Source organism: Cebus imitator, unplaced genomic scaffold (assembly GCF_001604975.1).
Source record: "Cebus imitator isolate Cc_AM_T3 unplaced genomic scaffold, Cebus_imitator-1.0 Scaffold59, whole genome shotgun sequence".
In the NCBI taxonomy this organism is placed as follows: domain Eukaryota; kingdom Metazoa; phylum Chordata; class Mammalia; order Primates; family Cebidae; genus Cebus; species Cebus imitator.
In genome coordinates, this window is record NW_016107374.1 from 99,294 (window position 1) to 112,885 (window position 13,592).

General features: G+C 53.8%; 1 protein-coding gene across 2 annotated transcripts in view; it reads left to right on the forward strand.

The window, feature by feature from the left end:
* Positions 1 to 13,592, forward strand: part of CERK (ceramide kinase) — a 58,659-nt gene that overhangs the window by 6,085 nt on the left and 38,982 nt on the right. For both annotated transcript variants that reach the window (XM_017529436.2, XM_037738893.1), the window contains exon 2: positions 13,303 to 13,416. In XM_017529436.2, coding sequence (XP_017384925.1) covers positions 13,303 to 13,416 — 114 coding nt within the window. The remainder of the gene's footprint in view (positions 1 to 13,302; positions 13,417 to 13,592) is intronic.

Here is a 13,592-nt window from a genome sequence, read left to right on the forward strand (position 1 = left end):
GGAAGGCCACGGTGAGACGCCGCTCTCGCCCAGCAGTAGATGGGAAGGCCACGGTGAGACGCCGCTCTCGCCCAGCAGTAGATGGGAAGGCCACGCCGCTCTCACCCAGCCCTGTGCTGGGGAAGTTTCACGACGCTTCTGGGCTGGCAGGCCTGGTGGATGGGAGTGGGAACTGCTCGGCTGTTTTTGGAAAGTAATCTGGCAATGTTTTCAAACTTAAAAAAAAAAAAAATTATACCCTTTTACCCAGCTACATTTTTTATCCTCTATCCCAGAGAAATTAAAACACCAGTATTTAAGAAACTTACATACTAGAGAAGATACACTTTCTGTGTGTTTAAGAAACTCCTGTTGTGTTTTACTTCCCATTCCCCCACCCAATTTATTTTTATTCTGTAACAGTCTAGATTTTTGCATAGCAGCATTTTCTATGAGAAATGCAGCTGAGTTCTGCCTTTTGACGGTTGTCTCAGGAACCTGTAGCTGGTCCAGGATGCAGGTGGCCTCTCCTTTGCAGCCTCATCTCGACTTGAGAGATCGGCCCAGCATGGACTCCTGGGCACATGTTCTGTGTCCTGGAGACAGCCAGCCTCTCACCCGCACCCAAGCTCCAGCTTCTTGGCCTCTCTCCTAGGCCAGTGGCCCACCCCTGTCAGCTGCTGGGTTCTCAATGCTTTGGCTGTCACAGATCCCACACCCCTGCTGGGTTCTTGACTCCTCAGCTGTACCAGATCCCACACTTCTGCTGGGTTCTCAATTCCTCAGCTGTCCCAGGTCCCACACCTCTGATGGGTTCTCGATTCCTCAGCTGTCCCGGATCTCACACCTCTGCTGGGTTCTTGATTCCTCAGCTGTCCCGGATGCCACACCTCTGCTGGGTTCTCGATTCTTCAGCTGTCCCGGATCTCACACCTCTGCTGGGTTCTCGATTCTTCAGCTGTCCCGGATCCCACACCCCTCCTGGGTTCTCGATTCCTCAGCTGTCCCAGATCCCACACCTCTGCTGGGTTCTCAATTCTTCAGCTGTCCCGGATCCCACACCTCTGCTGGGTTCTTGATTCGTCAGCTGTCCCAGATCCCACACCCCTCCTGGGTTCTCGATTCCTCAGCTGTCCCAGGTCCCACACCTCTGCTGGGTTCTCGATTCCTCAGCTGTCCCGGATCCCACACCTCTGCTGGGTTCTGAATTCAGCTGTCCCGGATCCCACACCCCTCCTGGGTTCTCGATTCCTCAGCTGTTCCGGATTCCACACCTCTGCTGGGTTCTCGATTCCTCAGCCGTTCCGGATCCCACACCTCTGCTGGGTTCTCGATTCCTCAGCCGTTCCGGATCCCACACCTCTGCTGGGTTCTCGATTCTTCAGCTGTCCTGGATCCCACACCTATGCTGGGTTCTTGATTCCTCAGCTGTCCTGGATCCCACACCCCTCCTGGGTTCTTGATTCCTCAGCTGTCCCAGATCCCACACCTCTGCTGGGTTCTTGATTCTTCAGCTGTCCCAGATCCCACACCCCTCCTGGGTTCTTGATTCCTCAGCTGTCCCGGATCCCACATCCCTCCTGGGTTCTCGATTCCTCAGCTGTTCCGGATCCCACACCTCTGCTGGGTTCTTGATTCTTCAGCTGTCCCGGATCCCACACCCCTCCTGGGTTCTCGATTCCTCAGCTGTCCCGGATCCCACACCTCTGCTGGGTTCTTGATTCTTCAGCTGTCCCGGATCCCACACCTCTGCTGGGTTCTTGATTCTTCAGCTGTCCCAGATCCCACACCCCTCCTGGGTTCTCGATTCCTCAGCTGTCCCGGATCCCACACCTCTGCTGTGTTCTGAACTCAGCTGTATCGGATCCCACACTTCTCTCCTTTTGCCCCGACCTTGGTCCCCTTTTTGCCACAGGCTGGGTCAGATGACTTCTGCTCCAGCTGGCCCCGGTCTCCCCCTCCCGACCCTCCTGCTCCCTAATCTCTTTAGGGAACACCCAGGCGCTGAACCCTGGATCCGGGAATTGGAAGTTTGGAGAGCACCCTGAGGGCCACTAATTCCCTCTCCGGTGCCATTGGCCCATCCTGACAGCGGCCTGTGTGCCCCATTGATGTTCAGACACCCTGCCCTGCTAGAAAGTTCTTCCAGGCACTGCTCACCCATGCGTGCCAGCAGCTTGGCTTGCATCCCAGCCTCCTCCACATCTGGCCCTGCCCTCCCTTGCTCCCAGGGCACATGTGCTTTCCAGCCCAGCCCAGCCCAGCCGTGTTGATCCCCCGCCTGCCCTGTGCCTTTCCAGGTGCCCTCTGCCCTTCCTGCCTGACATGTTTTCCTCCATCCTCAGCCTCACCAAGGCCCAGCCCTCCTTCCCTCACTTGCATAGCACTGGTCGTTTTGCAGTATGTTCTGAGTCTGGGCAGCGTTGACACCTTCTGTTTAGCTGGTTTCTCTGGCACTGCTCCAGCAGGGAAGGGAGCTGGTACTGCCAGGTGGGGGTGGAAGCTCAGGTTCTGCCAGGTGGGGGTGGAAGCTCAGGTTCCCCTCAGCCTTGTTGGCAGCGGAGGCAGGGGCTACTCGTTATTACCGGGTGGATGGGGGGTACAGCTTCCTCCAGGCCTCCACTGAGGCCACCTTGGTGAGGGCAGAGGTGCTTCCTTGCCGCTCCCACATGCACCCTCCTAACAGCGCGTGGGTGGAGCGTGGCACCCTGCAGCTCAGTGGCGGTGACAGCCCTCACTCCCCGCCAGGTTTCCTCTTACTCTGTTCCAGCAAGGAGGAAGGGCACCTTGCCACTGCAGGGTGGGATGGGGGCCCGGGCTGCTCCTTCGTCTCCACCGATGCCTGGTGGGCATGAGGCTTTTTACCAGCTGGCTCGGATGGGGGTGCCAGCTCCCTGTGTGGCCTCCCTGTGCCATCCTGGCAGGGGTTGTTGGGGTGCCTGCTCACAGCCTCTCAAGGGTGGAAGTCTAAGCTGCTAGTTGGCCCCGCAGGCTTGGTGGGAGGGGCGGGCCCGTGTTTTCTGGGGTGTGTGGCTGGGGCAGGGTGGTTGTTGTCTCAGGGTTTTCTGTCTTGCGAGGCTGCCCCTTCCTGGCTAGACTGAGTTGGCTTTTGTTGGGGCTTTGTGATTGCACCTGTTGGCAGCAGGTTTCAGGCTGCTCCAGTTACAGATCCAAGATGGACGATGCAAAGGAAACGTGGGGAAGTCGCCATGTGTCCCTCTCAGACCCCAGGCCCTGAGCAGCCTGCCTTTTCTCCGCCTGTCACATCTTCATGTGTTTGTTTCCTGTGTGACGTCCAGGGCTTCATTTCATAGGAGGAGCAGGAAAAGCATATCCAGCCCGTCTTCTCAGAAGCGTAAGGTTCCTGTGCATTAAAACAGTTTCTTTCTGTTCTTTAGAATAGATTTGTTTTGCTGATCAATTTTCAACGTCACTATTCCTCTATCCAATCTTTTCTGCTACTGAGCATGTCTGGTGATTTTTTAATTTCAGATACTGTGCTTTCCAGTTTTTTTTTTTTTTTTTGAGACGGAGTTTCACTCATGTTACCCAGGCTGGAGTGCAATGGCGCGATCTCGGCTCACCGCAACCTCCGCCTCCTGGGTTCAGGCAATTCTCCTGCCTCAGCCTCCTGAGTAGCTGGGATTACAGGCACGCACCACCATGCCCAGCTAATTTTTTGTATTTTTAGTAGAGACGGGGTTTCACCATGTTGACCAGGATGGTCTCGATCTCTTGACCTCGTGATCCACCCACCTCGGCCTCCCAAAGTGCTGGGATTACAGGCTTGAGCCACCGCGCCCGGCCCAGTTTTTGAATTTTCCTTTTGGTTCCAATAGTTTCCATTTCTTTCCTGAAAACTTTTTTTTTTTTTTTTTTTGAGGCAGAGTCTCGTTATGTCACCCAGGCTGGAGTGCAGTGGCGTGATCTCGGCTCCCTGCAACCTCCGCCTCTCGGGTTCAAGCAGTTCTCATTCCTCACCTTCCTGAGTAGCTGGGATTACAGGTACCTGCCACCACGCCTGGCTAATTTTTTGTTTTGTATTTTCAGTAGAGATGGGGTTTTGCCATGCTGCCCAGGCTGGTCTCGAACTCCTGAGCCTCAGACAATCTGCCCTCCTCAGCCTCCCAAAGTCCTAGGATTACGGGCGTGAGCCACCATCTGGGCCTCTTTCCACCATCTGGACAGACAGAAAACATCTGTCTGTCCACTCACTTTAAGGATGTTCAGCTGTGCCTGGATGAGCGCATTGTAACAGCTACTTGAAGGTCTTTATCTGAAAATGTCAACATCTGGGTCATCTCAGGTTTGACGTCTATTGACTGTTCCCTTGAGAACGCTGACATTTCCCAGTTCTTGGTGTGCTGATTAATCTTGGGTTGTTTCCTGGACATCTGGAACATTATTTTGTGAGGCCGAGTCCTGTTAAAGTTTTTTTGAGGCTGGGTGTTGCGCATACCTGGGAGGCTGGGGCAGAAGAAGCATTTGACACCAGGAGTTCAAGGTTACAGTGTTCCATGATTGCCCCACTGTACTCCATCCTGAGTGGCAGAGCAAGACCCCATCTCTTAAAAAAAAAAAACAGAAAAGTCCATTACGGACAGGTCCCACTTAATGACTCCATTTGGCAGTACCAATCTGTGCTTCTTGTAGGGATCACTGGGGTCATCAGCCACCAGGTCTGCATGGAGTTTTGTGGTCTTCTTTGGCCACAAATGTGATTTGATTCTTCTCTTCCTGCTGGGAGTAGGACATGGCTGCAGTCCAGTGCTTAATGGTTGAATAGAAAGTAATAATGAGTATACATTTGCATGCACCTAACAACATAACTTCAAAATATATAAAGCAAAAATTAACAAACGTGTAAGAAGAAATTAATAAATTCACAAATAAGTATGAGGTTTTTACACGGCATTTTCAGTAACAGAAGAATCAGACAACATGATTAACACGCTTGACCTAATAAACATATATAGGATACTGTACTCAACATACCAGAACATGCAAGAGTTTCAGAACATTTCCTTTAAACTTACACAGGACATTGACTGTATACTTCAGCCTAAGGCAAATGTCAACGAAAAGTCCTTTGGACAATTTTTCTATTTAATTTAATTAACGAATTCACGTAGAGCCTCAGTGTTTCCCAGGCTGGACTGCAGAGCCTCAGTTTCAGTTGGCTGCAGCCTTAACCTCCTGGGCACAAGCCGTCATCCCACCTCAGCCTCTCAAGTAGCTGGGACTACAGGCGTGGACCATCATTCTGGCTAATTGTTAAAATTTTATTTTGTAGAGATGGGGCCTCACTATGTTGTCCAGGTTGGTCTCCATCTCCTGGCCTCAACCAGTCCTCCCACCTCAGCCTCCCAAAGTGCTGGAATTACAGGCATGAGACACCAGACCCAGCGGTTTTTCTTTTTCAAAAGCAAGTGCTCAGCCTGGCTGGGCACAGATGGCCTGTATGTCTCACGTGGTGAGGGAGGTGGGTCCTGTCTGCCCGGCCTCTGAGGCCTCGGCTGCCCTGTTTTGATCCCTCAGGAGTGAGGCTGGACTCAACCGGTCATTCTCAGAGCCAGATATTCCTGCCGCAGCCCCCCTGCTCTGAGTGCCCCTCTGCCCCCCACGCCCAGCACGTCCTGGCTTCTCTGGGACGGGGGCCTGCACCCACCCTGCTGCCCCATAGCTCAGTGTCCCCGAGGCCAGAGCTGGAGATACACTCAGCTCCCAGCCGCTGGCCCTGCACGTCGGCCTCTCCAGCCCGCAGGCCTGCTGCTGTGGATCTCTGCTGGCCTTGGTTCATTGCCTGTTTCTTCTGTCTTGTCCAGAGTTACTAGTTGTAGCAGGTGGGAGAGCCAGGCGATCCAGCTGTCTTCATCCTGGCCAGAACTGGACATCTGAGTGCTGCTTTCCATTTAGGCCAGGGTATGCTGTGCCCTGCAGAGCTGTGGGCCTCGAGCCCGATGGGATCTTCGCAGCCCTCTGAGATGCTCCTTGTTATCCCCTCAGAGTCAAGATGCAGGACCTAGAGCTCAGATCACAGGTTGGGGAAGGGGCTCAGAGTGAGGCTGCTCCAGAATCTGGGGTGAGCTCCTTCTTCAAAGGCAAGGACTCTGGGGTTTGTTGAAGTAGCCCCTGCGGCCTTTTGTAGCAGGGTGCTCGGGGGAAGAGCAGGGTTCCTGGAGCCAAATCAGTCCTGTTCCCATCACGAAGTTCCCTGAGGCACCATGCAGTCCCTGGAGCCCTCGGACCCCCATCTTGTCCCTAGGATGGGAGGCTGACTTGGGCTTCCCACGGCCTGACAGTGGGCGTGGTGTGGAGATGGCAGGTGTTCTGTGTTGAAATGCCAGCTGGTATGGACTTCAGTTCTGTGAGTGTCGTCTCAGCAGGTCTGGGATTAGCCTGATTGGTTTCCTAAACCCACAGACGGGGGCCGCACAGGTGTATCATTCCACCCTGCCCTCCAGAACTTTCTGCCTTAATGGGAAAAGCCCAGTCCCGTGTGTTGGCCGAAGAATGGGTTGTGCAGGTGAATGCTCCTTGATGTGCCACAGCCGTTTCCTGAGAGGAGTGAAGCGGCATCCTCAGGCCTCCTGTGCATGCCAACAGAGCATCTGTGCTAAGGAGCCATGAGGTGGCAGGGCCAGGTGGGCGTGTGCAGGACGCTCAGAAGCCCTTGGACCTTGGGTGGTCACCGGGTGGTCCTGTGGGGTGCTGAGCAGGCAGACCACAACACCCTCAGGCTTGTATCATGGGGCGTTAGGATGAGAAAGGATTTCTTGGGGTGGGGAGGGATGTTCCACAGGGAAGAGACTCTGTTTACTTGAGATGTGTCCCCAGAAGTTTGAAGCCTGGGCACAGTGGCTCACAACACTTTGGGAGGCTGAGGCAGATGGGTTGCCTGAGCCCAGGAGTTAGATACCAGCCAGGGCAACAGAGTGAGACCCTGTCTCTACAAACAAACAAAAAATAGCTGGGTGTGGTGGCGCACACCTGTGCTTCCAGCTGCTTGGGTGGCCGAGGTGGGAGGATTGCTTGAGCCTGGGAGGTCGAACTGCAGTGAGCTGAGATTGTACCCCTGCACTCCAGCCTGAGTGACAGAGCAAGACCTGTCTCAAAAAAAAAAAAGAAGAAGAAACATTTTTGGCTGCTGACGGTGTGCTGACAAGGGTCAGATAACACATTTGATGACGTGAAACAGCAGTTAGTTATAATTGGAAGGTACCTTATCCCAGCATCATGAACTGTGGGGGCTTGCTGTGAGGTTTTCTTCGTTATCCCAGAATAACCATGGCTCAGCTTCACTGGGTGTTGCAGAGCAGAGGTCTTTGGGCAAAATTTGGCCACAGATTTTTTTCTTTGTTTGATTTGCATGGTTTTTCTTTTCCTTTTAAAATTGTAACGTTTTACAATCAGAAGGTTTCACATAAAAATCCAAACTTAAGGCCAGGCGTGGTGGCTAACGCCTGTAATCCCAGCACTTTGGGAGGCCGAGGCAGGTGGATCATGAGGTCAGGAGTTGGAGTTCAAGACCAGCCTGGCCAACATGGTGAAACCCTGTCTGTACTAAAAATACAAAAATTAGCTGGGTGTGGTGGTGTGTGCCTGTAATCCCAGCTACTCGGGAGGCTGAGGCAGGAGAATTGCTTGAACCAGAACCCAGGAGGCAGAGGTTGCAGTGAGCCAAGATCACACCACTGCACTCCAGCCTGGGCTACAGAGTGAAACTCTGTCTCAAAAAAATAAAATCCAAACTTGGGCACATCCCTGTGTGACAACAGCGGCTGCCACGGAGATGGGAGCTGGGGACACAGTGCAGTCGTATCTGGAGAAGTTGCAGCTCAGGGCTGACCCATGGGCGCCGCATGGGTTCTGGCTTCCCCCACCTTCCATCTGTGTATCAAAGCCACGAAGAGCTGTGTCAGGGTGGGTGTGGTGGGCAGGGAGGGGAGAGGACAGTTTGACCACTCTCTGAGTTTGTTGCATGTGGTATTTCTGGGCTTTCCCTGGCAGTGGCAGCCAGGGCTGGGTTTTGGTCTTCCTTGGCATAGGCAAGCACTCACTTTAATTTTTAATGAAGGTCAGATGTTCATCCGCCTCGTGTTTATTGAGGTTGTCAGGGAAATGCGTTGGCTTTGCATGTAACTGCAGGGGAATCAGGACTCCCAGCCATTCGGGTCTCTTGGGCGTTCTTCTCCAGGGTAGGACTGTAAGCAGGCCAGGCATGCGGAGATCGATGTGGCCCGTGCCACTTCTCCTGGGCCTCAGCATCCCCTGCAGTGTGTGTGGGTGTGAGCCACAGACTTCCATGCTGCACTTCGCACTGCCCCAGTGGGCACAGCAGGCAGTGGCCTGCTCTCTCACCCTGTCCCCTCTGCCAGTGCTCACATGGCAGCTTGTGTTAGTGAAGATCTTGGGGACAGCTGTGCCCTTGGTTGTGAACTTGCTCTTGTTCTCGTTGCATATCCCCAAGAGGCGAAAGACACCTGGGCCCTCCCAATGGCTGTGCGGGGCCTGGAGCAGCGTGTGCCGCCACCTTGACCCTGCCCTGCCGTGAGCGTGCTCACACACCTGCACCAGGGTCACTGGCAGATGCTCGGTGCTCCTGTGACACACGGGAAACCCGTGGACCCTCCTGCTGGACGGCAGGCCACTGCCTGTGGCTCAGTTGAATCCAGGAACTTCTAGCATCAAAGCTGATTGTCAGCAGGTACTGTATTCATCTGTGAGTCACGAGCATGAAATAAATCTAGTTTCAGTGGATCACAGCAAGCACTAAAAAACAGAGAACAGAACTGAAAAAGAAGATGCTGGAAGTCAGCGTACTCTCAGCTGCCCCAGCAGGCATCACCCAGACTGCGGCAAACACTGCAGCGCTCTGGAGAGGGGGGGCCAGGCTCACTCGCTGGTGTGGCCTTTGATTTTTCTGGAATGTGATGGCCATTTGTTTGTTGCCTTTACTGGAGAGCTCACCGCATGTCAACATGAGTCACCGTGGGGCCTCTTGCACGGGAGAATTTATCTGTGTCAGCGAAAGAATATGAAAATGCTGCAAATCCCCACCTTCTGCCCTTTGCAAGACGTTCCACAGCGTCTGCCCACCCGGGTCTGGTGTGTTTTCTCCCGGGGATGCTATGGCATGTCCGTACACCACATGCGGTGTGGGGATGCCGCCGGGAGGTGGCACATTGAGACTGACCCTCGGAGGGTGGCTCTTCTGCCTCTAGAGGACCGTCCTCGTCCTCCAGAACTGTGTGCCAGTCCCCGGTGGTCCCCCGCGCTCCGCATGACCTGCCGTCAGATGAGCAGGTGCCAGCTCTCCGACCGGTGGGCGCTGGTGAGCGTTTCCTGAGCCCCTGCAGGGAGCTGCTCTGTTTGCTCAGATTCTTGGCCCCATTCTTTGTCTCCTAATTAGAAATCAGAGTTTTGAAGACTAGGGCGTAGTGCCGTGACACGCCAAGGTGACGAGAGCGGGAGAAGGGGTGAGTGCCGCAGGCTGGGGCGTCTCGCTCTGTGGAGTCCTCAGCTTAACACAGGGACCGAGGTCTGCCCGAGGGGGGCAGAGCCTCCATCTCCGGCCCAGGCTTTTTGACAAGAAAGGAAGCTACCATGTATCGGACATTTTTGTACTTGAAACGTTTTCACTGCTTATCTTATTCCAGCTCCTAAAACCTCTGTGGGGTTCATTGTTCCCCCACATGACAGCCATGCTCCAGGCTCAGTGGCGTACCCACAGTAACGCAGCAGCCGGATGGAGGCTGAAGCCACACCAAGTCCATGCCCGCATCGAGACCTGGGTCATGCGTTCCTACCCTGGCCACACCACTCCAGGTCTCTTGAGTCGGGAGGAAGCCCTTGTCCTGAGCCGTACCCAGTACAGCGGACCCCTGAACAACGTGGGGATCAGCGCCCCAGCCCCGTGCAGTTGGAAACCTTTCACTCCCCCAGCCTGTGACTCCTACCATCGACCGGATGCCTTGCTGATAACTTAAATAGCCAGTGAACACGCTTCTTATATGGCCTGAATTATATACTGTACTATTGCAATAAAGTAGAGAAAAGAAAACATGATTAAGAAAACCATGGGAAGAGAAGATGTGATCACTGCAACCTCCACCTCCCGTGTTCAACCAGCTCTCCTGCCTCAGCCTCCTGAGTAGCTTGCCTCCACACCTGGCTAATTTTTGTATTTTCGGTAGAGACGGGGTTTCACCATGTTGGCCAGGCTGGTCTCAAAGTCCTGACCTAAAGTGATCCACCCACCTTGGCCTCCCAAAGTGCTGGGGTTACAGGCATGAGCCACTGCACCCATCCTGTGTTCTTATTCTTGATGTTCCTCAATAAAGGTGTGCAGACAAGATTGAATTTTATTCCTCTATTAACTTTTCTGTCCCTTTTTAGAGACAAGAATGCCATTCATTAATCCGTGTGTAGCAGGAACGTGTGTGTAAACTAATGTCCCCTGCTGGCATCTTTGTCTTTTTCTCTCGCCTGAGGAGCAGGTCCACCTCGCTGCAGGTCCAGTGACAGAAGGTGCCGGATTCGTCCCAGGGCGTCCTTAGTCCGTTCAGTCTCTTGCCCCGTCCCGAACACTTGTAGTTTGATTCAGAATCGTACCCAAGTGGGCTCCGTCGTCCCTCCGCCCAGAATGGCCGCCCGCTTCGCAGCCACTCACCCTCTCCCTCCCAGCGGCCTCTGCCTCTTCCTGTCTCCTGCCCCAAGACACCTTCCTCCACCTGAGGGGAACCCTCCAAACCCTGACCCTGATGGTGAGGCTGTCCCCACCACCTCCCTGCCCCAGCACCTGTGTCACTCTTCCAGCAGGACCCGCGTGGACTGCCTGACCTCGGGCTGGCACCCCTGGCATGGCATAGCCTGCAGCCAGGTCAGCGTGGTGTGTCCCATCATGGGCTCTTGGAGTCTGTCAGACCAAATGTGCAAGGCTGAAAGTTAGTAACCTGTAGACTCAGGTGACTGTCCTGGAGTCATGCATATCTTTCCATGCTGTGTGTTGTGCGGCTTCCTAAACCGGTCGACCAGATGCTGGGGAACTGACCTGACCACTGACTCTTGGACCATGGCTTCTTATCAGACAGCCATGGTTGTGGCTATCTGCAGGCACGGGGAGGTCCTGAGGTTTGCTCTCAGTGGTCTAGGAAGATTGTGGTGTGCACTGTCATATCCATAGGTGGTGGGTCCCTGACTCAGCCATCTGGGTCGTGGAACCCTGCCCCAAGCCTGGCCCATGCTGGGTCCCGGAGCTGCAGAGGCCTGGCATTAGCTCTGTCTCGCACGAAGAGGACGCCAGGGCGTCAGGTGCAGTCACAGGGTTTGAGTGCCGTGGTCACATCCCTGCAGGACCGGGAGGGCAAGGCCAGCACCTCAAGAAATAGGGGATGGTTAAGGAGGCGAGCCGTGCCAGATGAGAAGGGCTGCGTCGGAAGGCTGGCGGCGGAGACAGGGAAGCTGGTCCACGTGCGGGTGTCCGGGATGCCCAGGGAGCCCATGTGGCTGTCCTGTGTGGCTGTCCTGTGTGGCTGTCCCGTATGGATGCCAAGCTGCAGAGTGGGGAGGGGCCTGGAGCATCGGGGTCCTGGGTCCTAGGGAGGGCAGAATAAGAAGTGGGTGGAAATTGTGTTCTAGAGTCACGGCCATGAGGGCAGTACGGGAAGGCCAGGCGCGTGGTTCACACCTGTGATTCCATCACTTTGGGAGGCTGAGCTGGGCAGATCACCTCAGGTCAAGAGTTCAAGACTAGCCTGGCTAACATGACAAAACCCCGTCTCTACTAAAATTGGCTGGGCATGGTGGTGGGCACCTATAGTCTCAGCTACTTGGGAGGCTGAAACCGGAAAATCTCTTGAACGGGGAGGTGGAGGTTGCAGTGAGCTGAGATCATGCCATTGCACTCCAGCCTGGGCAACAAGAGTAAAACTCCATCTAAAAAAAAAAAAAAAGAAAGATGGGAAGCCAAGAGGGTGGCCCAGTTGGGAGCACTGGAAGGTGGGGGCCCTGAGAGTCACTCTGGACCCCACATCCTATTCCCAGGAGCAGGCTGCACAGACAGCTCCTGAGACCTCCGCCCCTCCTGCCAGACTTCTTCCTCTGTACCACCTCCCCAACAAGTCTGCTCCACTTCAGAGGAGTCAAGAGGCCCCACTACTGGCCTTTCCAGGTTTCTGCCGTGTTCAAAAGCCCAGTTCGGACACTGCCCTCCTAGATTCCTCTAACTTGATTTCCAGGGGCAGCAACTTTCAAAGTGATGCAAAATTACTACAAATGTACGGCAAAAATACAGTATTTTAGCTATATTGCAGGTTTTATAGCCAACCTAGGAAGTTAACCACAAATTATAAGGTTCTTCTGTGTAAAAATATGTCATTCCTCCCTAACAGTAGTTCTAGAATAAGCTTTTGGAAGCCAGCTTGCTCAGATGTGGCTTTGCTGTCTTCGATCCCATGCTCTCCTGGGCAGGTTCTTGCAGGCCTTTGGCTTCAGTTATGCATCTCCTCCCACGGCTCTGCTCCCAGCCCAGAACTTTCTTTGATGTGCAGTCCTGTAATTACAGCTGCCCACCAAACGAACACGCCCCAGGTGGCTTGGGTGGAACCGGCCCTTCCTGGTTCCCAGTGGGGAGCACGTCCGGTGCTGTCATCCCGAGTCCCTGCAAGCCCCCGCTATCTCCTCCCCTAACCCACTCCAGTCCCGCCACACTGGGGCTCTGCCTCACTTGCTCGCTCCGTGGTTCCAGCTGTCCCAGCTCCTGTCCTGTGTCTCCTTCCCACTTGGATTTCCGAACCAGACACTGTCCTGCAGACAGAGGCCGTGTCTTGAGCAAGTCTCCCCGAATTTAACACGGCAGCTGGCCCAGAACGGTCAGCATTTGCTGCCTGAGTGGCTGAGCAAATCGTGTGCAAAATCGCAGCTTCCATTTGGTGAATCTGCTGAATAAAACATCCCGCTCTCTGGTAACATTGAGCTGCTCATTGTTACTTAGCTTGGCATTTAAAAGTGACGTATAACCTTGTTTTTATTTTGGGATTTTTCATTTTTTAATTTTGCTTGTTTTTGGAGATGGGGTCTTGCTCTGTTGCCTGGGCTGGAGTGCAGTGGTGCCATCATAGCTCACTGCAACTCCTGAGCTGAAGCAGTCCCCCCTCCTCAGCCCCCCAAAGTGCTGGGATTACAGGTGCACACCACCACACCCAGCCTGGATTCCTAATGAGAATATTAAAGCAGAATGTTCCCAGCTTTTTGGAGCTGGTCTTCTTTTACCTGTGTGGATTCTGACGAATTCATTGACAGAAGGATGTGGTGTTTTTACAGATGCCTGCTCTGTGCCCGTATCCGAGATCATCGCCGTTGAGGAAACAGACGTTCATGGGAAACATCACAGCAGTGGAAAATGGCAGAAAATGGAAAAGCCTTACGCTTTTACAGGTGATAGAGCCTAAATGTCTTCTCCCACAATCTTCATGAATTCTATGTAGATTACACGAGACGGAGCTTTTTTGCCACTTGCTTAACAAGCTCAATGCATTGATTTATCTTTATGGAACCTTCCTAATGCTTTTTTCCAAACGCTACCTTTTGTTAATATTTTCATTAATGGTCAT